Source organism: Hemitrygon akajei, chromosome 19, assembly GCF_048418815.1.
Source record: "Hemitrygon akajei chromosome 19, sHemAka1.3, whole genome shotgun sequence".
NCBI lineage: Eukaryota > Metazoa > Chordata > Chondrichthyes > Myliobatiformes > Dasyatidae > Hemitrygon > Hemitrygon akajei.
In genome coordinates, this window is record NC_133142.1 from 9,658,599 (window position 1) to 9,685,735 (window position 27,137).

Consider the following 27,137-nt stretch of genomic DNA (forward strand, 5'->3'; position numbering starts at 1 on the left):
TCAGACGGGCTGTGACAACGAGTGCTCACCACCTGCAAAGCTATGGTTCTTCCTGTGTTCCAGCGCTCCATGCTTTTTTTGTAAGTGCCTGCTCCTCTCATGGTCGGTCAGATCTCATGCCTCAAGTTGGGTTGCCGCTTACCACCCACCCCCACCCTGCCCAAGAATCTTGAACTCCCCCCGACGACTTGTACTTCCCCTAACAATCCCCTAAGGACACGTCACCGCCCCTGTTGGGAATCACTAGTTTACTCTTTTCCGTAGATGCTGCCTGCCCTGTTGCGTTTGTTGTGTTGCTTGGATTTCCAGCTTCTGCAGATTTTTTCTCCTTTGAGGATCTCAGCAGGTCAGGCAGCAACTATGGAGGGGAATAAACAGTCAGTGTTTCAGGCCGAGAGCCTAAATAAACATAACACCATTGTCCCGCATCTGGCTCCCTGAAGTGATACACCCTTTGATTGTTTGAGGGGCATTCCCAACCCAACTTGGCCCAGTGCATGCCTGATGCTATACTTTAGCTTTTAAAATGAGCTGTAACAGGGAGATGTAAAGCACTGCATTTAACACAGCAGATCTTCTGGAGAGAATATGTCTGTTTTTGTATAGTTGTCTGCTTTTGGACGGTACTATGCAAAAGTCTTTACATATATAGAGCTGGCGTGCCTAAGAGTTTTGTACGTTACTGTAGCAATTTTATGTGTTGCACTGTACTGCTGCGGCAAAACGAAACAAATTTCGTGACATACGTGAGTGATGATAAACCTGATTCTGATATGGGTCTCTATTGTGGACTGAGAGTTAGAAGCGGAATCACGTTTGGGAATGGGGAAGTGAGGGGGAAGGAGTGGGAACCATCAGAGAGACAATAAACCAATTGTTTGGACCTTGACCTTGACCTTGTCTGGGATCTCAGGGCTGGGTGTGTCTGCATCTGCACTACACCCACGTAGTGCCCAGGCACTCTTCTGCCATCTGTCCCACAGCCTCCTGCAGTACCTGCCATTCTGAACATCCTTTGCTTCTGCCAGATTGACAAACTTGCTCTCCGCTCCACATTGACGAATACATTGCTGTGCATAAGTCTTAGGCACTTTTACTACACATAAATATGCCTAAGACACTTGCTCAGTACTGTATAGTTGTCTGTTTATGTATAGATTTTCATAAAATTCTATTGTATTGCTTTATTTCCTAATAATGTCTACAAGAAAATGAATCTGGTAACGTATACATGCTTTGATAATAAATTTGCTTTGAGCTTTTGAACCTTGAACATTGAATTGTGATGTTTAAAAGTCCATGGTTGTTGAGAGAGCTATGGAGGGCTTTGGTCTGGGTGCAGGTAGATGGGTCCAGGCAGAAGTACAGGTTGGCATGGACTAGATGGGCTGAATGGCCTGTTTCTGTGCTGTAATGCTCTATGGCTCTGTAAAAGGCCACTTTCTGTGACCCTGTGGGATTCCCCTGGATGGTCCAGTTTTCTCCCACCTCTGTGGGTTGGTGGGATACTTGGGTATTGCAGATGATCCTTAGTGTGTGGGTTCAAAGTAATGTTTATTATCAATGCACATATATGTCACCATATACAACCCTGAGATCCATCTGCTTGTGGGCATGCTCAGCGATCAATGAAAGATCAACCAGAGCGCAGAAGACAGCAAACTGTGCAAATGCAAATATAAATAAAAAGCAATAAATAACGAGTACATGAGATAATGAGATAAAGAGTCCTTAAAGTGAGATAATTGGTTCTGGGAACATCTCAATGGTTGGGCAAGTGGTTATCTTCTTCTGTTCAAGAGCCTGGTGGGTGAAGGGTAGTAACTGTTCTTCAACTTGGTGGTGCGAGTCCTGAGGCTGTTGGATCTTCTTCCTGATGATAGCAATGAAAAGACATCATAGACTGGGTGGTGGGGATCTCTGATGATGGATGCTGCCTTCCTATGGCAGTGTTTCATGTAGATGTGCTCGACAGTTGGGGAGGGCTTTACCTGTGATGTACTGGGAAGAATATCATGGGTAAGAGTAGGATAAGTGTAAAATTGGCTGATTGATATTTGGTGGGACTTCAGAGGGTTGAAGGATCAGATTCAGTGCTGCTTTTTTCTATGACCTTACGAACGTTATCTCTCACCGGCTGGGTTATTTGCAAGTGATTTTCATCCACCACCGAGGGCTTTGCTTTCAAGTTCTTCATCATTCCCCATTTCTCTCTTGGCCTTTAAGACATTCTTCAGGATCCTGCCAACAAACAAGAGGCTGGAGGAACTCCACAGGTCAGGCAGTGTTCATGGAGGGTGTTATGTTTTGTAACTTCAAAACATTAAATTAATTCAAAGGAAAACACTAGAGTCTGAAATGTGGATCTAAATTCATCTTTTGCTTTAAGCAAGGTGCACATGTATCATGTGGTAGCATGATGACATAAGTAATTAGCGTATTTCTGCATATAACCTTTAATGAAGATTACTCAAATATAAGTGAAATGTCAATTACACAACAGAGGGAAATGGACAGTTGACATTTTGGGTTGAGCCCTTTCATCTGCACTGCAAGATGGAAGGGAGATTGCCAGTATGAAGAGGTGGATTGAAGGGGTGGAGCAAGAGCTGGCAGGTGATAGGTGGATCCTTTTCTTTTTCAATCTTTTTATTAGTATTAATAATATTATGAACAAAATACAATTGATATATTAATAAAGGGATTACAAACATACAAATTCCCATTACACATGAAAGAATACATAAGCAATGAATACAGTAGGTGGATCCTGAAGATGAGGGTGATAGGCGTATGGAGGAGGGAGATCTGTAAATAGCCTCTCCCTCACTTCTTTATACGGGCACCCCACCCCAACCTCCTATCTTTCAACTTTGGTTAATGGTAGGTGTCCATGGCATAAAAAAGGTTGGGAATCCCTGGTGTAGATGAAGAGGTCATCCTGAACCATCAGTTGTCCATTTCCCTCCATAGATGCTGCATGACATTCATTATTTTATTCAGCGATACAGTGTGGTAACTGCCCCTTCCGGCACACCAAACACGCACTGTCCAATTACACCCAGGTGACCAATTAACCCACTAAGTCCTACTTCCTTGGAATATGGGAGGAAACGGGAGCATCCAGAGGAAAGCCACGTTGTCATGGGGAGAATATGCAAACTCTTTATAGAGAGTGGCGAGAATTGGACCTGTGTTGCTGGTGCTGTACAATAGCCGCCATCCTACTGAGCTGAGTGGTGGATCCCTCATTCACCAGAGATGCTTCTACACAGTAAGGGTAATGTTCCATCTTCTGCCAAGCAAAACTTCTCGAGGTCATTGGCAAACTTCTTGTTCACTTTCACAATCACAATGACGATTTTTTTCAAAACCTTGGGATGTTGCTGAGGTCATGGAGGCTTGGAATCACCAGGCCAAGATCAAACAAAATTGAATAGGGTGTATACAGGACTGAAGGTGCTGTATTTGTATGCATGCAGTATATGGAATAAGGTAGATGAACTTAGTTGCAGATTGGCCTGTATGACGTTGTAGGATCACTGAATCATTACTGAAAGAAGATTACAGTTGGGAGCTTATTGCCCGAGGATACACATTGTATCGAAAGGACAGGCAGGAAAGCAGAGGAGGTGGCTTTGCTCTGTTCGTAAAAAATGAAATCAAATCATTAGAAAGAGGTGACTTAGGGTCAGAAGGTGTTGAATTGCTGTGGATAGAGCTACGGAAATGCAAGGGTAAAAAGACCCCGATGGAAGTGGTATACAGACTCCCAAACAGTAATAAGGATGTCAAATTATGAATTACATCGGGATATAGAAAATGCATGCCAAATTGGCAATGCTACAATAGTCATGGGGGATTTCAATATGCAGGTAGACTGGGAAAATCAGGTTGGTGCTGGATTCCAGGAGGGGCAATTTCTAGAGTGCCTACGAGATGCCTTTTTAGAGCAGCTCGTGGTTGAGCCCACTGGAGGATCAGCTATTCTGGATTGGCTGTTGTGCAATGAACTGGAATTGATTAGAGAGCTGAAGGCAAAATAACCCTTAGGGGTAAGTGATGATAATATGATAAAATTTACCCTGAAATTTGAGAAGGAGAAGCTAAAGTCAGATGCATCAGTATTACAATGGAGTAAAGGGAATTACAGAGGCATGAGAGAGGAGTTGGCCAGAATTGATTGGCAAAGAACACTGGCAGAGATGATGACAGAGCAGCAATGGCTGGAATTTCTGGAAGCAATTTGGAAAGCAGAGGATTGATACAATCCAACGAGGAAGAAGTATTCTAAGAAATAATGACATAACCATGGCTAACAAGAGAAGTCACAGCCAATATAAAGACCAAAGAGAGGACAGAAAATAGAGCAAAAATTAGAGGAAGTTAGAGGATTGGGAAGCTTTTAAAATCCAATAGAAGGCAACTAAAAGGTCATTAAGAAGGTAAAGAAGGAATACAAAAGGAAGCTAGCCAATAATATTAAGGAGGATACTTGAAGTTTCTTCAGATACATAAAGTGTAAAAGAGAGGCGAGAGTGGGTATTGGACTACTGGAAAATGATACTGGAAAGGTAGCAATGGGGGACAATGAAATAGCAGACAAACTGAATTAGTATTTTGCATCAGTCTTTACTGTGGAAGACTCTAGCAGTATGGTGGAACTTCCAGGTGCCAGGGGGCATTGATGTGTGTGAAGTCTTGGGAAACTGAGATAAGTCACCTGGACCAGATGGTGTAAACTCCAAAGTTTTGAAAGAGATGGCTGAAGAGATTGCGAAGGCATTAAGTAATGATCTTTCAAGAATCACTAGATTCTGAAATAGTTCCATAAGAAACCAGGCCAGGTCATCTGATTCCAAATACTTGGTTTTTTGCTTATTACAGAATGTCTCCCTGGTGCTTTCTGAAACCTCCTCTCTCCCTTCCCTATTTCCCAACCACGATTGTCCTGTCTCTGACACCTTCCCAATCTCAGTCAACAATAAAGACCATTTCAGAATCAGATTCTTCTTCCCTCACATGTCATGAATTGTGTTGTTTTGTTTTGTGGTAGCAGTACAGTGAAAAACGATGCTGGAGAGGTAGTAATGGGGGACAAGGAAATGGTGGATGAACTGAATAAGTATTTTGCTTTAGTCTTCACTGTAGAAGACACTAGCAGCATGGTGGAATTTTTTTGGGTGTCGGGGGCATGAAGTGTGTGAAGTTACCATTTCTAGAGAGTAGGTTTTTGGGAAACTGAAAGATCTGAAGGTAGATAAGTCACCTGGACCAGGTGGTGTACACTCCAGGATTCTGAAAGAGGTGGCTGAAGAAATTGTGGAGGCATTAATAATGATCTTCCAAGAATCACTAGATTGTGGAATGGTTCTGGAAGACTGGAACATTGCAAATGTCACTCCACTCTTCAAGAAGGGAGAGAGACAGAGAAGGGAAACTTCTCTGACCTCAGTGATTGGGAAGTTATTGGAGACAATTGTTAAGGATTTAGTTTTGTGGTACTTGGAGGCACATGATAAAATTGGCTGTGCTCAACATGATTTCTCCAAGGAGAAAATCTTGGCTGACAAATCTGTTGAAATTCTTTGAAGAAATAACAAGCAGAATAGACAAAGTTGATGTTGTGTACTTTGACAAGGTGCCACACATGAGACTGTTTAACAAGCTATGAGCCCATGTTATTCCAGGAATGATTCTAGCATAGATAAAGCAGTGGCTGATTGGCAGGAAGCAGGGAGTGGGAATAAAGGGAGCCTTTTCTGGCTGGCTGCTGGTGACTAATGGTGTTGCAACAGATTTGTTTAATGTTACGTCAATGATTTGGATGATAAAATTGATGACTTTGTTGTAAAGTTTGAAGATGATATGAAGATAGGTGGAGGGGCAAGTAGTTTTGAGAAAGTGGAGAGGCTATAGAAGGACTTAGAATGGGCAAAGAAATGGTAGTTGGAATGCAGTGTCAGGAAGTGTATAGCACTTGGTAGAAGAAATGTAAGGGCTGACTATTTTCTGAATGGAAGGAAAATACAAAAAACTGAGGTGCAAAGGGACTTGGGAGTCCTTGTGCAGGATTCCCTAAAGGTTAATTTGCAAGATGAGTTTGTGGTGAGGAAGGCAAATGGAACGTCAGCATTCAGTTCTAGAGACTAGAATATAAAAGCAAGTTTGTAAAGCACTGATGAGGCCTCACTTAGTATTGTAAGCAGTTTTGGGACCCTTCTCTTCAAAAGGATGTGGAGAATTTACAAAGGAGTTCACAAAAATGATTCAACTTTTGGTTTGTCATATGAAGAGTGTTTGATGGCTCTGGTCCTGTATTCACTAGAATTCAGAAGAATGAGGGGTGACTTCATTGAAACCAATCAAATGGTGAAAGGCCTTGATAGAGTGGATATGAAGAGGCTGTTTCCTATAGTGGGAGAGTCTAAGACCAGAGGACACAGCTGTCATGGTCCCGATTGTTAATCCCCTATCTTGCCCCTAATCTCCTTTGATTATGCCTTGATTCCAATTGTTAATTTTCCATTTACTGCTAATTCGCTTGATGACAGCACACCTGGTCTCCATCAAGAACTGCAGTACAAGAACTCTGGCATCACAGCCATTGGTTGCCAGGTTGTTGGTCTATCCCTGTGTGATAACTGCATTTCCTGACTGCTTAGAACTGTTAGTTCTAAGTTCAGCTCCAGTTTCAAGATACTCCAAGAAAGCACTGTCTCTGTGTCGTGACTCCATATCAGAGCTCTGTGTCAAGATTCCTCCTGTTTGTTGTTCAATGTTCACATCTGCGCCCGCATCCCCAACTCAATCTTCGTGCCTGTGTCCTGCACTTGGGTTCTCCTCAGTCACTCTGTGCAGCAACAGCCTCAAAATAGAGGCGTGTCCTTTTAGAACAAAGATGAGGAGGAATATCTTTAGCCAGAGAGTTGGGAATCTGTCGAATCCTTTACCACAGGCAGCTGTAGAGGCCAAGAAACTGCAGACTCTGAACATGGAAACTCCACATGGGCAGCACCCGAGATGAGGATTGAACTAGCATCTGAGCAGAAGCTCTCCTGGATGGACCACTATACCACACCATTACTCCAGAAACCAATGGCAAATGTTGCAAATCCTCTCCACATCTCAGCTCCTGCAGCTTTGGACGTGGTGATCATGCTGCTGTAAATGCAAATTCATTATATTAGCATTTTGTTGTCCGGCCCCAAGATAATACAAATCGTATTTGCTTTTCCAGGAAAAGATGGGTGGGTCAGGTTAGAAGACAAGAGAACAGGAAGGAAGCAGTGAATTTTCTGCTCATGGAAACTGTTCACTCTATGAGCTTTGGCAGCAGTCAAACAGCAACAGGCAATAGCAAACAATAATGTCCAGAACTCTGAAAGTGATTTTACTGAGGTTGCAAGATCTTTCATTGTAAATATCTGCCCGCAGTAACCCCTGCCTCCTTAATTCAATGACTGAAGTGAGTCTGAAGTCCTGAGTTCATCAAGACATCATAAAGAAAATAAATCTTTCTTCTCAGACTATCGGTTGGCCAAAAAGCATTCAATTCTACTTTCATACGGAAATGGGCCCTTTGGCCCATCTAGTCCATGCCAAACCATTTAAACAGCCTAGTCCCATCGACCTGCACCTGGACCATAACCATCCACGTCCCTATCCAAACTTCTGCTGTGTTTGAACGTCAGTGACTGATTGTAACTCCGCACTTTCCAGACAGTAGGGTGGCAATGATGAGATAACTTGGTTTATTGAGGAGACATTGATAAATATTGGCCAGGAAAGGAGGACAGGCTGTTTTTGACTGAGTGCCACAGCATCTCTTGCACCTGATTGGTCAATGTAAATTGTCCTGTCATTAGGCTAGAGGTTAGATCAGTGGGTTGCTGTGTGGTGCGGCTCGGTGGGCCCAAAGGGTCTGTTCTGCACTGTTCCTTTAAATTAAATTAAATAATGGGAGGGGATCATGGCAAAGGTTTAGCAGGGACATTGCACAGGATTGGAAAGAGGTGCAGAGGATTGTAAATTCAACCATCTCTGCCATGGGCACTGGCCTCCCTACCTTCAAGGACATCTTCCAAAGGTGATGCCTCAAAAAGGTAGCATTCATCGTTAGATCATTTATCAGTGGATCCTCACCGCTCTCTTCTCATTATTAGCATCAGGGAGGAGGTACAGGGGCCTAAAGAAACATATTCGATAGTTTCGGAACAGCTTCTTCCCCTCCACCATCAGATTTTTGAATAGACAATGAACCGACAGACAACAATCTCTCACTTAATGTCAGCAAAACAAAAGAGCTGATTATTGACTACAGGAGAAAGAAGCCAGGATCCGTGTGCCAGTTCTCATTAGGGGCTTGTAGGTGGAGCAGGTCAGTAACTTGAAATGCTTTGGTGTTATATCAGAGGATCTCTCCCAAGACCAGTATGTGGGAGCCCACAGAAGTCATCCAGCCCAGACCTGGCTGAGTACTAAAGACCTGTGCTGCTCAACTTGCTGGGATGCTCACTCAGATCTTTAACCTCTTGTTTCACCTGCTTCATGTGGTCTTCAATTATACCTGTGCCTGAATGACTATCATCCAGCAGCACTTACATCCACTGTGATAAAGTGCTTTGAGAGGTTGTTGATGAAGTATATCAACTCCTGCCTCAGGAGTGACTTGGATTTGCTCCAGTTTGCTTACCATCACAATAGGTCAACAGCAGATGCCATTGCATTGGCTCTTCACTCAACCCTGGACCTTTGGATCCAGAACTGGCTTGCCTACGGAAGGCAAAGAATGGTTGTAGACAGGTCATATTCTGCATGGAGTCAGTCACTAGTGGTGTGGCTCAGGGATCTGTTCTGGGACCTCTGCTCTTTGTGATTTTTATAAATGACCTGGATGAAGAAGTGGAGGGATGGGTTAGCAAATTTGCTGATGACACAAAGGTTGGGGGTGTTGTGGATCGTGTGGAGGGCTGTCAGAGGTTACAGTGGGACATTGATAGGATGCAAAGCTGGGCTGAGAAGTGGCAGATGAATTTCAACCCATGTAAGTGTGAGGTGGTTCATTTTGGTAGGTCAAATATGATGGTAGAATATAGCATTAATGGTAAGACTCTTGGCAGTGTGGAGGATCAGAGGGATCTTGGGGTCCAAGGACACTCAAGGTTGCTGCGCAGGTTGACTCTGTGGTTAAGAAGGCATATGGTGCATTGGCCTTCATCAATCATGGGATTGAGTTTAGGAGCCGAGAGGTAATGTTACAGCTATATAGGACCCTGGTCAGACCTCACTTGGAGTTCTGTGCTCAGTTCAGGTTGCATCACTACAGGAAGGATGTGGAAACCGTAGAAAGGGTGCAGAGGAGATTTACAAGGATGTTGCTTGGATGGGGGAGCATGCCTAATGAGAATAGGTTGTGTGAACTCAGCTTTTTTTCCTTGGAGTGTCGGAGGATGAGAGGTGACCTGATAGAAGAGTATAAGATGATGAGAGGCATTGATCCATGTGGATAGTCAGAGGCTTTTTCCCAGGGCTGAAATGGCTAGCATGAGAGGGCACAGTTTTAAGATGCTTGTAAGTAGGTATAGAGGAGATGTCAGGATAAGTTTTTTATGCAGAGAGTGGTGAGTGCGTGGAATGGGCTGCTGGCGACAGTGGTGGAGGTGGATACAATAGGGTCTTTTAAGAGTCTCCTGGACAGGTATATGGTGCTTAGAAAAACAGAGGGCTATGGGTAACCCGAGGTAATTTCTAAGGTAAGGATATGTTCAGCACAGCTTTGTGGGCTGAAGGGCCTGTATTGTGCTGTAGGTTTTCTATGTTTCTATCTGGACAATTAAGATACAATCATCAGGATGCTCTTAATTGACTACAGCCCTGCACTCAATACTATCATCCTGTCAAAACTAATGAAGACTTAGGCCTCAATACCTCCTTGTGTAATTGGATCCTCAGTTTCCTCACTTGTAGGTCTCTGTCAGTTTGGATCTGTAACATCTCCTGCACAATCACCATCAGCACAGATACACCACAAGGCTGTGTACTTACTCCCAAACCACTCCCCCCCCCCCCCCCCCCACTCTTGTTATGACTGTGAGGCTAAACACTGCTGTAATCACATATTTAAGTCTGATGATGGCACCACTATCATTGGCTGAATCAGACTGAAAATCTGTCTGGGTGGTGCCACAAAAACAACCTCTCACTCAATGTCAGCAAGACCAAAGAGCTGATTATTGACTTCCAGAGGAGGAGTTCAGAAGTCCATGAGCCAGTCTTCATCGGGGGTTCAGAGGTGGAGAGGGCCAGCAACTTTAAATTCCTTGCTGTTATCATTTTAAAGGACCTGTTCTGGGTCCAGGACAGGAATGCCTCTACTTTCTTTGAAGTTTGTGAAGATTCGGCATAGCATCTAAAACTCTGACAAACTTCTATCGATGAGCAGTGACTGGTTGCGTCATGGCCTGGTATAGAAACACCAACGCCCTTGAACAGGGAAGCTTACAAAAAGTAGTGAATACTGCACAGTCCATCATGTATAAAGCTCTCCCCACCACTGAGCACATCTACGTGAAACGCTGTCGTAGGAAAGCAGCATCCATCATCAAGGACCCCCATCACCCAGGCCATGTTTCTCTTCTCACTGCTGCCATCAGGGTGAAGGTACAGAAGCCTCGGGACTCACACCACCAGGTTCAGGAACAGTTATTACCCCTCAACTATCAGGCTCTTGAACAAAAGGGGATAACTTCACTGACCCCAACAGTGAACTGTTCCCGCAACCTATAGACTCACTATCAAGGACTCTTGATCTCGTACTCGATATTGCTCAGGAACAGAAAGAACTACAGAACATGGTTGATAGAACCCAGATCATCGCAGGCAAAGCTTTCCCCATCACTGTGTACACTACACGGAGCACTGCCACAAGCAGCCGGCACCGGTTATCAAGGATCCCCACCATCCAGGCCATGCTCTCTTCAGTACTGTCATTAGGCAGGAGGTACAGGAGCCTTAGGTCCCACACCATCAGGTTCAGGAACGGGTTCAACCACCTTGCTCCTGAACTGGCATGGATAACTTCACTCACCACAACTCTACAGCCTGAAGACCCACTTTCAAGGGACTCTTTACAATTTATATTCTCAGTTCACTTTCATGTGCACAGTTTGTCCTCACTTACAAATTGATTGATTGTCTGTGATTGTTTCTGCTTGTTTTATCATAGATTTATTCATATTTCTTTATCTTTCCTGTAACCCCCAGCAAGAAAATGAATCTCAAAGTAGTATATAGTAATGAAGACACTCTTTCAAATTAAATTTACTTTAAATTTTGAACTTTGTTTTAGACATCCTGAACTCAGAAACGATGCTAGAGAAATAATCTTCTAAATTTCAGAGGAGAATCTCAACTTCTGCTTTATGCTATCACATGCACAGCAGCCATTTTTTCCTGATTTAATATATACTTCTAATTGAGTATTTAAATTTTTGTTTGACTTAGAAGATGCCAGGGGTGGAACGGTAGCGTAGCAGTTAGCGTATCACTATAACAGTGTCAGCTGTAAAATCAGGGTTCAATTCCCATCGCTGTCTGTGAGGAGTTTGTACGTTCTCGCTGTGAACGCATAAGGTTTACTCTGGGTGCTCCAGTTTCCTCCTACTTTCTGAAGATGTAAGTTGCGGGCGTGCTATGTTGGTGCCTGAAGGATGGTGCTCCTCACAATCCTCGCAGATTTGATTTGATGTAAACAACACATTTTACTGTATGTTATGGTGTACGTGTGACAAGTAAAGCTAATCTTCCCTTTTAGTCTTCTTATTCGAGTTAATTTGATTTTACAGAGCACTTCGGTGCTCAGTTGGCTATAGTCCATCATCAGAGCTAAATCCATTGAAGTGATCCTTCTCAACTTGCACTTGCTCACCGGTTTCCAGTGAAGCTTGAGTTCTGGCGCCAGCTCTTGAACTGCAGTCTCAAATTTACCCCAACAGAACTCAACAGTGTTACTAACAAACTTGCCAGGAACTCCCGCAGCTTTAATTCTCACTCTGTGTCTATGAAAAGCACATTCCTGAAAGGCATGGGTGAAGAATTTAACCAGCTTGCCCGTCTGCATGTAACACTCCTCTGACGGAAAACCACTTGATCTGAAATAGACTTCACTGAATGCTTTTGCATTTTTACAAGCTTGATAAACTCTCCTGAATTAACAGCAGGCATCCTGCCCTGTGTTTGACTTGGCAAATTTGTTGAAAGATCTCCAATTTACACAGAATTTCTTAGAGGTTACAGCACAGAAAGTGGCCATTTTAATTTTATCTTACACTTACTTGAAGCTCATCCAATGATATTTTATGCTATCAACACATACTTTTATTCCTTTCTCCTAGAAAGGCATAGTGAGCTTCTCCTTAAACCATCTGAACCATCGCGTGTGATGACAAGTTCCACATTCTTTGTACATTCAGGCTGGTTGGTTTTTGCCCAAGTTCCTCATTTCATATACTGAATCATATCCTTATGTCTCCTAAATTTTGGAACAGCTCATACAAACTACTTTTGCACTATTTATTTAACTTTTTTTAATTATATACAGTGATATGCAAAAGTCTTAGTCACACATATGCAGTGCTGATAAAAAAAACTACCCCCCCCACCCGAAAGTTTTCATGTTTTATTGTTTTACAACATTGAATCACAGTAGATTTAATTTGGCTTTTTTAACACTGATCAACAGAAAAAGACTTTTGTGTTAAAGTGAAAACATATCTCTACAAAGTAGTTACAAATATAAAACACAAAATAATGTATCGCTAAGTATTCACCTCCTTTAATATGACACACCAGATCATCACTGGTGCAGCCAGTTGGTTTTACAAGTCACATACTTAGTTAAATGGAGATCATCATGTATAATCAAGGTGTTTCAATTGATTGTAGTAAAAATACACCTGTATCTGGAAGGTCCAACTGCTGGTGGGTCAGTATCCTGGTAAAAACTACACCATGAAGACAAGAGAACACTCCAAGCAACTCCACAAAAAAGTTATTGAAAAGCACAAGTCAGGAGATGGATACAAGAAAATTTCCAAGTCACTGAATATCCCTCGGAGTACAGTTAAGTCAATCATCAGGAAATGGAAAGAATATGGCACAGCTGTAAATCTGCCTAGAGCAGGCCGTCCTCAAAAACTGAGTGACTGTGCAAGACGGGGACTAGTGAGGGAGGCCACCAAGAGACCTATGACAACTCTGGAGGAGTTACAAGCTTCACTGGCTGAGATGGGAGAGACTGTGCATACACAACTACTGCCTGGGTGCTTCACCAGTCACAGCTTTATGAGAGAGTGGCAAAGAGAAAGCCACTGTTGGAAAAAAACCCACATGAAACCTCAGCTAGGGTTTACCAGAAGGCATGTGGGAGACTCTGAAGCCAGCTGGAAGAAGGTTCCATTGTCTGATGAAACCAAAATTGAGGGTAAAATGAATGCAGCAAAATACAGGGAAATCCTGGAGGAAAACCTGATGCAGTCTGCAAGAGAACTGCAACGTGGGAGAAGATCTGTTTTCCAGACAATGACCCCAAGCATAAAGCCAAAGCTACACAGGAATGGCTTAAAAGCAACAAAATTAATGTCCTGGAGAGGACAAGTCAGAGTTCAGACCTCAATCCAATTGAGAATTTGTGGCTAGACTTGAAAAGGGCTGTTTGCTTACGGCCTCCATGTGATCTGACAGAGCTTGGTTGTAAAGAAGAATGGGGAAAAATTGCAGTGTCCAGATGTGCAAAGCTGATAGAGACCTATCCACACAGACTCGAGGCTGTAATTGCTGCTAAAGGTGCCTCTACTAAATACTGACTTGAAGGGAGTGAATACTTATGCAGTTTATTATTTTGTGTTTATAATTGTAACAAATTGAGACCAATTTATATAAATTATTTATAGAATTTATAAATTCAGACCAATTTATAGAAAATTGTTTTCACTTTGACAAAAACGATTCTTTTTCTGTTGATCAGTGTCAAAAAGCCAAATTAAGTCCATTGTAATTCAATGTTGTAAAACAACAAAACATAAAATCTTCCATTGGGGGGGGTGGTGAATACCTTTTATAGGCACTGTATATAGCTAGGGTGCCCAAGACTTTTGCACAAAACTGGAGTAATTTTATGTATTGAACTACACTGCTCTTGCAAAAAAACCCACCAACTTCATGACACATGTGAGTGATGATAAACTTGATTCTATTGTGGATTTCTATTGTGGCTGAGTAGGGGCTGGGGAGAGGAGAGCACCCAAGAGATGTTCTGTAATGATAAATAAACCAATTGTTTGGAATCAAATGACCTTGCCTGGTGTCTCAGGGCCGGGCGTGTCTTCATCCACACCACTCCCTTCCCCTGTCAATCCTTCTCTGCCACCTGCCCCACACCCCTTTTGTGGCACTCCACCCTCACCGTTCCCAACATCCTCTGTTTCCGCCAGATTTACAAAGTCGCTCTCTGCACCACGTTGATTAATACGGGACTGTGTATACTTCTTGTGGCAACTTGTAGCTTTATAAATTGTATTTTTAACTGTACTGTTGTCACAAAACAACAAATTTTACAGCATACATCAGTGTTGTTAAACGTGAACCTGATTCTGATTCTGAAAACTTAGTTTCTTATAGTTAGGGAGTCCAAGAACAGAGGACACGGCCTCGGAATGGAGGGCGTCCTTTTAGAACAGTGATGAAGAGGAATTTCTCTAGCCAGAGAGTGGTGAATTCATCGCCACAGACAGTTTTGGAGGCCAAGTCATTGGGTATACTTAAATCAGAGGCTGAAAGATTTTTGATTAGTCAGGCCATAAAGGGATACAGGGAGAAGGCGGGAAATTAGGGCTGAGAGGGAAAATGGATCAGCTATGATGAAATGGTGGAGCAGATTTGATGGGCCAAATGGCCTAATTATACTCCTATATCTCATGGTCTTATAGACACAAGCCGCATGGAAAAAGAGATTTAGCAGAACTCGCCCAAGTCCAGTGACCTTGGCCTGCCTGCCTGCATTTGGTCCATAGTTCTCTAAACCTCCCCCTTTATGTATTTATCTAGATGGCTTTTAAATACTACTGATTTACCTCCCTTAACTACTATTTATGGAAGCTCTTTCCCAATACACATCGGCCTTTACATGAAGAATTTACCCTGATGTCTCTTTTAAATCTCTTGCTTCCAATCTTAAACCTATAGCTTGTATTTTTAGCATTCCTTGCCTGAAAAAAGACGATCATTTTTCACCCTGTTAATGTCTCTCATGATCTTGTAGTCTTCTATTAGGTCACTCCTCAATCTCCCTTTATTCCAGGGAATAAAGTATTAGTCGACACAATCTCCCCTTGTAACTCAGGACCCCAAGACTAGAAAACATGAATCAATGTGCAAGTATTAGCAGAGTCCAAAAATTAAGAGGCATGAATATGTGATTCAAGAATGTGTGAACTAAGGAACTCAATCCACCATGAATGTACCGAAAATGTGCAAGTTTTCCTCTATATTGAAAGTTTCATCGTTGTGTTTTTCTACACTTCTATTGAATGTGTAAATTTCACTATCTTTCCAGCAGTTTCCAAGTTGCTCTCATAATCTCTTGACACCACCTCCCCACCTGCATATTTTCCTTACTGTGCTTTCCAGCTTGGTCCCTGAGGAATGTAGTTTCGTTTAGCTGTGTAAGTGTGTACAGTTGAATGACCATAAACTTAAACTTGAACTTGAAGTCCACTAACTCCCACAGCTATCATGAACAACACCAATAGCCATTCCTGGTCCAACCATATAGATAGCACAGCCAAGAAAGCAGACCAGTGCCGCTACTTACTCAAGGAGGCTAAAGAAGTTCGATCCTTGCCAATCTTCATTAGTGGTCCATAGAAAGCATTCTGGCTGGGTGCATCCCAGCTTGGTGTGGCAACAGCTCTGCCCGTGACTGAAAGAAACTGCTGAGAGCTGGGGACACAGCTCAGCACATCAGTGGAATCAGCCTCCCCCCAATGGACTCTGCCTATACTTCTTGCTGCCTAGGTAAAGCAGCTAGTCTTATCAGACTCCCCTTCTCCCCTCTCACTTCAGACAGAAAATACAAAAGCTTGAAAGCACATACCACTAGGCTTAAGGACAGCTTCTATTCCACTGTTATCAGACCTCTTGTATGATATAATGGCTTCACAATCTATCTCGTTATGATCTTGTACCTTACTGCCTACCTGCAAAGCACTTTCTCTGTAGCTGTTGCAAATTGTTATTGTTTTACCTTATTCTAACTTAGTTCATAAAACCATAAGACATAGAAGCAGAACTAGGACATTTGGCCCATCGAGTCTGCCCTGCCGTACCATCATGACTAATTCTCAGCCCCATTCTCCTGCCTTCTCTTGTAAACTTTGACGCCCTCACTAATCAAGAACCTGTCAACCTCTGCTTTAAATATACCCAATGACTGGATCAATGAATTCCACAGATTCACCACAATCTGGCTAAAGAAATTCCTCCTCATCTCTGTTCCAAAGGGATGTTATGATTTGATCTGTATAAACGGTATGCAACACAAGCTTTTCATGGTGTCTTTGTACATGTGACAAAAATATATCAATCTTGACTGAACTTCTTCCCATCATGCATCCTGCATTCTCACAGTTTCCGCCTCCACTAGGCCTGCTCAGATCTCCTACAGGGATGACTTGAAGATATAACTTTTTTTTACAGGGATAACTTTTTTTAAAGTTAGATTAATCTTGGAGTAGGTCAAAAAGTTGGTACAACTTCATGGCTGGCGAGCCTGTACTGTGCTGCATTATTCTATGTTAACCTGTCTCTTCCTCCACCGTAACTGGCTGGGTTGGCCACGGTGGTGTAGCGGTTAGCGCAACGCTATTGAAGCTTGGGGTGTCGGAGGTCGGAGTTCAACTCCGGCTCCATCTGTAAGGAGTCTGTACATCCTCCCCGTGGAATGTCTGGGTTTCCTCTGGTTGCTTTGGTTTCCTCCCACAGTCTAAAGATGTACCGGTTAGTGGGTTAATCGGTCATTGTCAGTTGTTCCGTGATTAGGCTAGGGTTAAATAGGGGGTTGCCGGGCAGCACAGCTTGAAGGGCCAGAAGGGCCTATTCCATGCTGTATCTCAATCAATAAATACAGCACAGCATGTGGAGAGGCAGTTCAGTTAAAAAAGGCAGAAAACAAGAATTCACGGGTTCCTAAACATAATTATCATAAAAAAGAGCAGAAGTGACTGGCTACATTAGGAAGAGTGATGTGTTTGATTACACAACAATTAAGTAGATATTGTATAGTGAATGGATTGAGCAGTATTTTGATGCAAATGAGGAGAGATTACCAGATTTGCTGAGTGCTTTGGATTTAAAGGTGTGCAGTCTGTTTAGAAATGTAACTGCTCCAACCAAACCAGGCGAAATGAGTTTTGCTGATACTGTGAAGGTAATGTAGGAACACTTAAGCCCAAAGCTGTTGTTCATTGTAGAACACTTTAGATTTCATAAGCAGAATCAAAGGGAAGGTAATCTTTTTCAGCATATACGGCTGAATTGAAAGAATTGTCTGAGCATTGTCAGTTCAATGATGGGCTTAATGAGATAGTTTAGTCTGTGGTATTTTATAAGAAAAGATTCAAAAATGGCTCCTAATGCAATCATAACTTGCAGTTAAAAGAGCAGTTGAAGTAAGCTGTATTAATGGAAACAGTCAGAGACATAATTGAGATGCTGTCAGGGATGAAAGTTTTGAAAATGTAATGTCAAAATAGAAACCGGCCTGGCCAAGCAAAATGTGTTACTGTGTCGCAGGGGCACACATTCACTGGACCAATGCAGATTTAAAGGTGAAACTTTCACAAAATGCAACAAAGTAGACACATACAAAGAGAATGTTGGGTAGACAAGAACTAACACTACAGGAAAGAGAAAATGCTAAAGAGTCAAGTTGCAGCTTCAAAAAGAGGACTGATCTGCATGCTGTTATAAAAAGTCTGATAATGATGAGAGTGACACAGGACTGGGTAGCCTTGAGGTTCACAAAGTGAAAACTAACAATGGACTAGTAATATGCCTTACGCCAGAAGTGAATGGCAAATTAATGAAAATGGAATAGGACACTGGGTCAGCTGTTTCAGTAATTCCACAAAATGAGTTTGAATGGTATTTCAAAGATACTAAACTGAAGCCTGCAGATAGAAGAACTTATACTGGAGAAAAGATAGCTCTCGTGGGAACAACATTCACAGCAGTGAAATACAAAACTAACAAGCCACATTGGGCCTGTATGTGGTAAAAACAGGATGGCCAACGTTGTGGCAGCTTGTGAGGCTTGAGGCTGAGATAACTACAACTTGCTTGGAGATCCGTTCCTCTACTTGCATGCCTGTATAGATATCCACTGAAAGTGAATTAAGAAAGGTACTGGATGATTCCACAACTGTCTCTATGTTGTACATCAAGAACCGTTGCCCGACAGAGTATTAACGGGTGAGGGTGCCAACCTCTGTGCTGCTGGTTGGAAAGCATATTGGACCAAGGAAGGAGCATGCTGCTCAGAGGAGTTATGAAAGTGGAACAACTACAACAGTTTTTGAAGGCAACGTATCTGAGAAGGCTTCCAGTAAGTCAATCAGGCGGTTACTTTCAAAATGTGGCTTGGTTTTAAGATGGAAAAGGATTCAAGGAGCTTCAGCAAAGGTGCAAGTGTTTGGCTTTTGTAAGTATAAAGAACCAGAATTTACTCTGCGTGAACTGAGGTTAGTGCATGAACTTCAAGTTGGAGACTAAAATCTGCTTGTAAAAGTATGCAATGCCCTGCTTCAGATTTTTACTACTAATGCTGTAGGGTATTTCATTTAGTAGCTTTCTGTAGAAGCAGTGTGTCCTGCTGATAGAATGTTTGGGTCTTGGGTAAAGATAAGAGGCTGTGACGTTCAGCTTAAGAATGTAGTGTCGACCAATCAGGATGGTGGAATTGGGAGAAGGTTCTAGAGAAAGCTGGACGGAGGGAGATTTGTGATTGACACTGCTGGGGTTTGTGGTCTTTTTGGTGGGAGATGGGGAAAGGAGAAGATTGGGAGAAATGGCCGTAGGATTCGACCTGAAGGAGTGCTTCAGGAGTCGAAGGTGCCCAAGATGGGAAGTTCTACCAGTGATTGGTGATGAGAATTCAGCGCGTGAGTTAAAGATGACTCCAATACGAGCTCCAACTTTTATTTTTCTCCTTTTTCTTACTAACTGTTTGATAAAGCTGATATTTTAAAATATACTTTCTATATAATTTTATGAGTGTATGATCTGTTATTTTGTGCCGGTCGGTTATTGTGTATGGGCAATATTTTTTCTTATTAAGTGCAATTGTGAACAATAGCAAGATCAGAAATGCTGATCAAGTCAACTAGTTCCCAAAGAGAACTCTGATAGGCCAGTCAGATGGTTCACTGCTGCTCAGCGATAGAACACAAAAAAATCAAATGTACAATTAAGAAATATTTAAAAAATAGTAGAAGTACTGGAGTCATGATGAAGTCTGCTGGAGAGAGACATTTATACACATGCTGTCCTCCATAATTCAAAGAAATTGAAGGATAAGGTTGCAGGGTGACAAAATGTGACAGGAGCACTTGGAACTAAAAACTAATCCCTACCGGGAGAAAACAGCACCTGTTCTTTCCGCACTGTTCTCCAGCAGTTTAAGGACTAAGTCCAGCCAGAACATAACTCACAAGTGCTCTTGAAAGTCAGGTATTAACCCTACCTGCCAACAACCAAGCATTGCCATCCTGGTCCCCTTCATGATGGCTTATGAAGAAGCATGTGACTTCCCTCCCAGAGATGTTAGGTGTTTGTGCACTGGACTCTTGAAGGCTTGCACCCCATCATTGTAGATGTTTCCAACCACAGCATTAGCCCAAATCAAGGTTTCTTTAATCCGAACATCACAATGTTCCTGTTTGGCTGAACCCCAAATCATATTGATCCTAAACGTATAAGTTTATGAAAAGTGGCCTTCTCACTGCTGAGTCCCATGGCTCTTAGTGGGGTCGGCAACAAGCCAAGTTTCCAAACAAGCCCGGCGGGGGGGTGGACTTTATTGTGGGGGCTTGTCCGGGATTCGCTGAAAGCTGTGTGATTGCTATCAAGAATTGATTAAGTGGTTTGTATGTTTAAGCCTGTGTGTAAACTAGTGTCGGGGAAAGTGACTAAGGTACTTTATTATGGATGCCATGAGGATTAAGGGTTGGTGCGATTCAAAGAGATTATCCGCAAATATGAGGGGTGATTGATAAGTTTGTGGCCGAAGGTAGAAGGAGTCAATTTTAGAAAACCTAGCACATTTATTTTTCCTACATTTACACACTTAGTCCAGCGGTCGTGGAGCGTACAGATCCCTTCTTTGTAGAAGTCGACGTCTTGGACCTCCAGAAGTGGTCCACAGCATGGGGTGATTGATAAGTTTGTGGCCTAAGGTAGCAGGAGATGAGTTATTAACTTCAAACTTTCTGCATAATCACTCAAAGAGTTGAACTGCATGTGCATGTAATGAGAGCTGTATAACTCATCTCCTTCTACCTTAGGCCACAAACTTATCAATCACGCCTCGTAATGCTTGAGTTTTGATCAGGGTGGGTGCCTGAACGTCTGATGAACAGGTGTTTAGAGTACTAAACTCTATAAAGCTTTTGAAGAAGTTACACTGATTAAATGGTGTTTTGACCAATTGGCTGGTAAGGATGTCGTGTTAATTCAGACAGCAGTGACGTGACTGAAATCGCGCTGCCTGCTAGGTTGGGAGACCATGGAGAGACGGAGTTATGGGCAGTCCATATTTTTTAGAGAAGGGGGCATGTACCTGAGGGTGAAGGTGTTAAAGGCAAGTTGTTCTCATTTCTGTGAAGTGAGGGAAAAGAGTTTAATGGGTCCTTCGGCAGCTGATTTGGGTTTCGAGCTGGTTTTGGCTATGACATCACTTGTTAATAAATACAGAAGTGTATGTGCAGACAGCCAAGGTTATTATAAGCTGGGAATGTTCTCTGGGGTCAAGCCCACACCCGATGGGGAAGAAAAATATGAGGCTTGGGCTGAGCAGACCTCTCAGTTACTGGATGAACGGCAGTACTCAGTTAATATATAAAAAAGAGACTGGTAGAGAGCTTAAGGGGTCCGATGGCTGATATAATGAGGTTCTAAAGGGTAGAAAATCCATTAGCCATGTCAGCTAATAACCCGCAAGCTCTAGCAGATACTCTTGGCACTGCTGAAAATGCAGCCGATTTTAGGGTGAAGTTTAGGCACCTGTTCCAGGAGGAAGGAGGGAAGTTGTCTGCCTACATTGTCACGTTTTCAGGTTAGAGAAACTGCTGCATTGTTTGTGCCACAAAGGGAGCATTCAACTGTCTGAGGGAAATTGCCTGAGGGTGGAGCAAGTTGTGAAGGGCATGCTGTCACCTAACGTGATTGCTCCACGTATTTGAATGACCCACAGGATGCGGCCTCCTCCATCTTTTACTGAGTTACTCAAAGAAGTTAAAGATGTCTGCTAATATTCCAGCAAAATGTGACATGCCTGTTGAGAAAACCAACTCATCTGAAGGACTTCGGATGCAGCGGACTGCTGTTGAAAAGGGTCTCTTAGAGATTAGACAGGTGACGGGTATTTTCTGTTACAATTAGGGAGAAGATGGACATTTCAAGTGAGACTGTGAGGGACAGGAAAATCTTCAAAAAGTAAGTCAGTCGTTAATCAAACAGAGAAGAAAATAGGCAGAAATACAGAGGGACCCAGAAAAGGATCAAGCTGGGGTTTCAGAGAGGATACTTTGCTGTCGGTGTACTTAGGGAAATATTGAAGTGAAAAAACACTGTTCCTGAAGGTTTAGTGGGACCAAGCTATGATGTATCCATACGGATTGAAAATATTTATGTATGAGCCATACTTGACACAGGCTCCCAAGTTACTTAGCTTTATCAATCCTTTTACAACTGGTATTTGACGCAGTTACCATTGACGCCACTTAGTGCCCTTGAGATTTGGGGGTTTAGTACTTATGAGTACCCTTACGTTGGTTATTTGATGTTGAAACTGAAGTTCTCAGAAGCAGATGCTGGAGTTCCTGAGACTATTAATACACCAGTGTTGGTCTGCCTGGATCAGATCGAAAAAGGTGGAGCTTCCATTTTTGTGGGAACAAATACTGCCATTGTGAGAAGGCTTGTGGGAGTATGCAAGGGGAGAACTGGAGAGAACTTTTTGAAAACTTTGTCCATTCACCCTGTGTTCAGAGCTATTTTTGAGAAGGTGCAAGATCCTCCTGAGCAGGATGATGAGCAGAAATGAGGAACTGGGTGGTAACACCCAGACTAAACCTGCGATGTTACTTCCTGGAGCAGTAGCTAGATTAGCAGGAACACCCAAATTTGCCAGAATGCCCGCGCCTCGACCATCCGGGCGGATGCTCCGGAAGATCCGGAAGAAGAGTCACACGTACCTGCAGGAGTGCTGGTGAGACCTGAACTGCAGAAATCTTCAGCTGTCTACGCAAACAGTATGACAGTGATTATCAATCAAGAACACCTCAGGAAGAGAGGGACGTGGGGTGCCAACTGCGCCTCTTTTCCTGTGATGGTAGGGTCTAGCTTTCCCAGGGAAACGGAAGAGAAACAGTCTCTTAGATCGAGGAAGTCGACAGTGAAGTCATGCAACCTTGGAGACTCCCTGATGCCTGAGGAATGGAAAAGTAGATTAACTGAGCAGATGTTGGAATGCAAAGATGCCTTTTCTACTGACGAGTCTGATGTTGGTTATTCCTGTACATCTTCAACCTGTACTGGTGCCAGCAAGTGAGACCTCTCAGGGAAAGGGGTGTCCTTGGTCACTCTGATAGTGTGGCTAGCACTGTTGGAGCAATCAACATGAGCCGGTGGAAGATACGAGTAACAGATGGGGGAAGCATCCTCTAGTAGGCAGGAAGGAGTGGCTGAAGCTGGAGAAGCTGAAGATGAGATAAAGAGGTCTCAGAGAGTCAGGAATGCCCCAGATAGCCTGGCATATGATGCTCTGGGGAAACACAGTGTTACATCTATCTCCATAGCGAGATATGTTATTACCATTTACATGTTGGGGGAGCAAAGTCATAAAATTTTCTTTGAAAACTGTGTTATTAATGGCGGTTTGATAAATTTCAAAGTCATGAGGACATGACTATTTTAAAAAAATATTATTTATTTATTAAACTTTAGAGATTACAAAGAATAAATGTGGTGATAAAATAGTAAGAAAAATGATATTAACCCTCCCCCCTCCCCCCCTTAACCCTTATCTAAAAAAAGAAAAAAAAAAGAAAAGAAAGATTGCCTGGATATCGGAGGATCCCCACATGCTCCATGGAGTTCAAAATAATTTTGGTATTTATGGAGAAACCAGGAGAATGTAATGCCTGGTTAAGATTTTTTACTGCTAATACAGTAGGGTATTTCATTTAGTGGCTTTCTGAAGAAGCAGTGTGTCCAGCTGATAGCATGTTTGGGTTTCGGCTAAAGATAAGGGGCTGTGATGTTCAGCTTAAGAACTCTGAGTCAGCCAATCAGGATGGTGGAATTGGGATAAAGTTCTAGAGGAAGCTGGACGGAGGGAGATGGACACTGGTGGGATTCGTGGTCTTTTTGGTGGGAGATGGGGAAAGGAGAAGATCGGGAGAGATGGCTGTAGGATTTGATCTGATGGGAAGATGTGATTGCAAGGAAGCTCTCCCAGTGATTGGCGATGAAAATTCAGCACGAGTTAAGGTGATTCCAATATGAGCTCCAACTTTATGTGCACATTTTGACCTGGTTAACTTTTATTCTTCTTCTTTTCTTTTTCCTACTAACTGTTCGATAAAGCTGAAATTTGTAAATATACTTCCCATATAATTTTATGAGTGTATGATCCGTTACTTTGTGCTGATCGGTTATTGTGTATGGGCAGCACTTACACAGTATTAGCCCCAATCAAGGTTTCTTTAATTGGAACATCACAATGTTCTTGTTTGGCTGAATCCCAAATCACATCGACCCTAGATGTATATTGTTTATGAAAGGTGGCCTTCCCTCTGCTGAGTCCAGTGGTTGTTTAGCGAGGCCAGCGATGAGCCAAGTTTCCATTCAAGCCTGGTAGGAGAGGGGCTTCAAGTAGATGTGAAGACCAAAGCCCAGCTCGATGAACGGAAGGTCAAAACCAAAGGAGTCAATTGAGATACAAAAACAGAGGATTCGCCAGATGATGTTGTGAATGAGGAAACCAGGAGAGATCAGATTGTAAAAGGAGCAATTGAAGGATTATTAAGAGAATACTCCAGTGAACTAAGTGCACACTCTAAAGAGAAGATGTCTGAACTAGAAGAAGAAAAAGGGGAAAAAAAGTGTCCAGAGCTGTCAGGACCACTTCATGCAGTCTCAGAGTCGACTCCTACATCCACCATGGAGGAGGTACTAGAACCGGAGCCACAAGTTTCATTTGCCAAGCACAGTTACTCCCTTGTCAGGAAAAGGCATTATCCCACAAGAGTAAAAAAGCCTCCACAGCAATTAAATCTTTTGGACTGAATGGGACGATTTAAAAATTTACTACACTGTGGATATCAATATAGTTGTATTATGTAGTATACTGTATATATAGTATATGTATATAAGTTGAGATGTATTCTACAGTGAGTTGGAGTTTATAGCTAAGCAGGGAGGACTGATGTGTATTTAGTATTTCAGTAGTGTTTAAGTAATACTGTACATACATTGTTTGACTAAGCATTCTTGTTCATTTGAATAATTCATTACGGGTTATATGTAAAAATAAGTGAACTGCATACGTCATGACGCTACCACGTGATATGTGCGCGCCTCACTGAAAGTAAAGAACAAACGTAGACTCTCATCTCGTTTTCCTTTCAATTAGTTTAATGTTTTGGAGTTACAAAACATAACAGTTTATATTGTTAAGAAGTCTTAAATCACCTCAAACAGCAGTTAATTAAATAAAATGAAAGGTAACAATGGATGCAAGAAGTGGTTAACTATTCCGATTAAGGATCCCTAACCTGATGTTTCTCTTTCTACAAATGCTGCCTGACTTGCCGAGATTTTTTCCAAGCATTTTCCCTTTTTCATTTAAGAAAAGGTTAACGTTTCATTGCAAAGACACACCTGGCAAAAGGTACTCGACTTGAAATGTTAACTCTTTGACCCTATGACTTCCTTTCTCTGTCACTCTCCCTCCCTCTGTCTGTTTGGCCCTACCTCCCTTTGTCTCTGTCTTTCTCCCTCTGTATGTCACTCTCTCACTCTCGTTTGGACAGGTACAAGGATAGGAAAGGTTTACAGGGATATGGCCCAAATGCAGGCAAATGGGACCAGCTCAGGGTGGCACCTTTGAACAATAACAAGTTGGGCCGAAGGGCTGTATGACTCCATGAGTTAAGTCTAGCTTCTAAGCCTGAACTCTTGTATTTGTACTTGTCGAGGTAGTGAAATTTTCATTTTCACTCCTGACAGTTACTTGCGCCTCCAAACCTGAAACTGCAGTGAGCAAAACAAGTTATGAATTGTCTTTCTGCTTATTCCTTGCCAAACATCAGTGCCAAAATCACGAGTTTTTGAACACAAACACACGCAACTGAGGCTATTTAAAACCTGCTTGCTCTAAGCATGGTATAGGGTCTAAAGGCCACATAAGTGCATGCGTCTGATGCTAGTTAGAGGAAGTTCACCAACAGTCTCTTGTCCCAATTAAGTGGCATAGTGTCCCAAATAAATGGGAATCCCAACTATTTTCTCAATTGGCTTTTGATCCGTAAGAACTGTGCCAAATAAGTGGCTGTCCCAATTAACCGGAATCCAATGTATTTATTTATGTATTTTTTTCATAAATTCAGTTGTATTTCTTTATTTTCCTATCATTGCCTGCATGAAAAGTAATCTCAAAGTAGTATATGGTGACTTAGATTCAGTGGCCATTTTATTAGGTACACTTGTACACCTGCTTATTAATACAAATATCTAATCAGGCAATCATGTGACAGCAATTCAAGGGTAAAAAAAAAAGCAGCAGACATCCACATAATAATCTTGCTCTCTGGAGGAGCGAAGGGCTTGGTCCTTCAATGAATTAACTTCTTCTGGAGTACACAGAAACGTGGCCTGCAATGCAAATAAAGACATTTGTGAATTACCACTAGACATTTCCATGTCATTAACAAACCACATCAATTCCAGGAATTTTTCATCCCTTTACCCACGATCTGATGTATTGAGGTAATTCTTTTGTATGGTTTTAAATTAACGTCCTCTCTCGAAGGCTCAGCGAGGGTGTTCTGCGCTCTGGAAAGGCGTTACTTTGCAGTACCTTCACAGATGCTGTGTGAACTGTTCGAGTTGATCCAGCTCTACATTCTAAAATTAACTGTCATTGAAATTGTGTCTCTATCACAGGAAATGCTTCAAAATGCTTTGTAAGGGCGTTATTCAATGAAAAGTGACAGAAACAACAAAGAGGAACCTTAGGAATTAGAACGTGGAACACTATAGCACCGTACAGGCACTTCAGCCCATGGTGCTGTGCTGACCTTTTGACCTTTTTGGATCATTCGGGCTGGATACTCCAAAGTACAGTTCAGAAATTGGAGTTGGAAAGGGACTTGGGAATTCTAAAGGCTAATTTGCCAGTTGAGTTGGTAGCAAGAAAGACAAAGGTAATGTTAGCATTCGCTTCAAGAGAACTAGAATATAAAAGCAAGGATGTAATACTGACACTTTGTGAGGTATTGGTCAGATTACATTTGGAGTATTGTGAGCAGTTTTGCACCCCGTATGTAAGAAAGGATGAGTCAACGTTGGTGAGGATCCCAAAGAGGTTCACGAGAATGATCATATGACTTGTGTTTCATTGTTCTGGGCCTGTACTTGCTGGAGTTTAGAAGAATGGGGGAAGGAGGCCTCAGTGAAACCTATCAAATATTGAAAGGTATAGATACAACAGATGCACAGTGGATGTTTGCAAGTGTCTAGGACCAGAGGGCACAGTCTCAGAATAGAGGGACGTCCCTTTAGAACAGAGATGAAGAGGA

At 42.4% G+C, this 27,137-nt stretch overlaps 1 protein-coding gene across 3 annotated transcripts in view; it reads right to left on the reverse strand.

Moving 5' to 3' along the window:
* Positions 1–24,960: 24,960 nt before the first annotated feature.
* The window catches only part of hemk1 (HemK methyltransferase family member 1), a 163,869-nt gene continuing 161,692 nt past the window's right edge, over positions 24,961–27,137 (reverse strand). For all 3 annotated transcript variants that reach the window (XM_073072056.1, XM_073072055.1, XM_073072057.1), the window contains exon 11: positions 24,961–26,211. In XM_073072056.1, the coding sequence (XP_072928157.1) occupies positions 26,172–26,211 (40 nt within the window). In that variant the 3' untranslated portion in view covers positions 24,961–26,171. The remainder of the gene's footprint in view (positions 26,212–27,137) is intronic.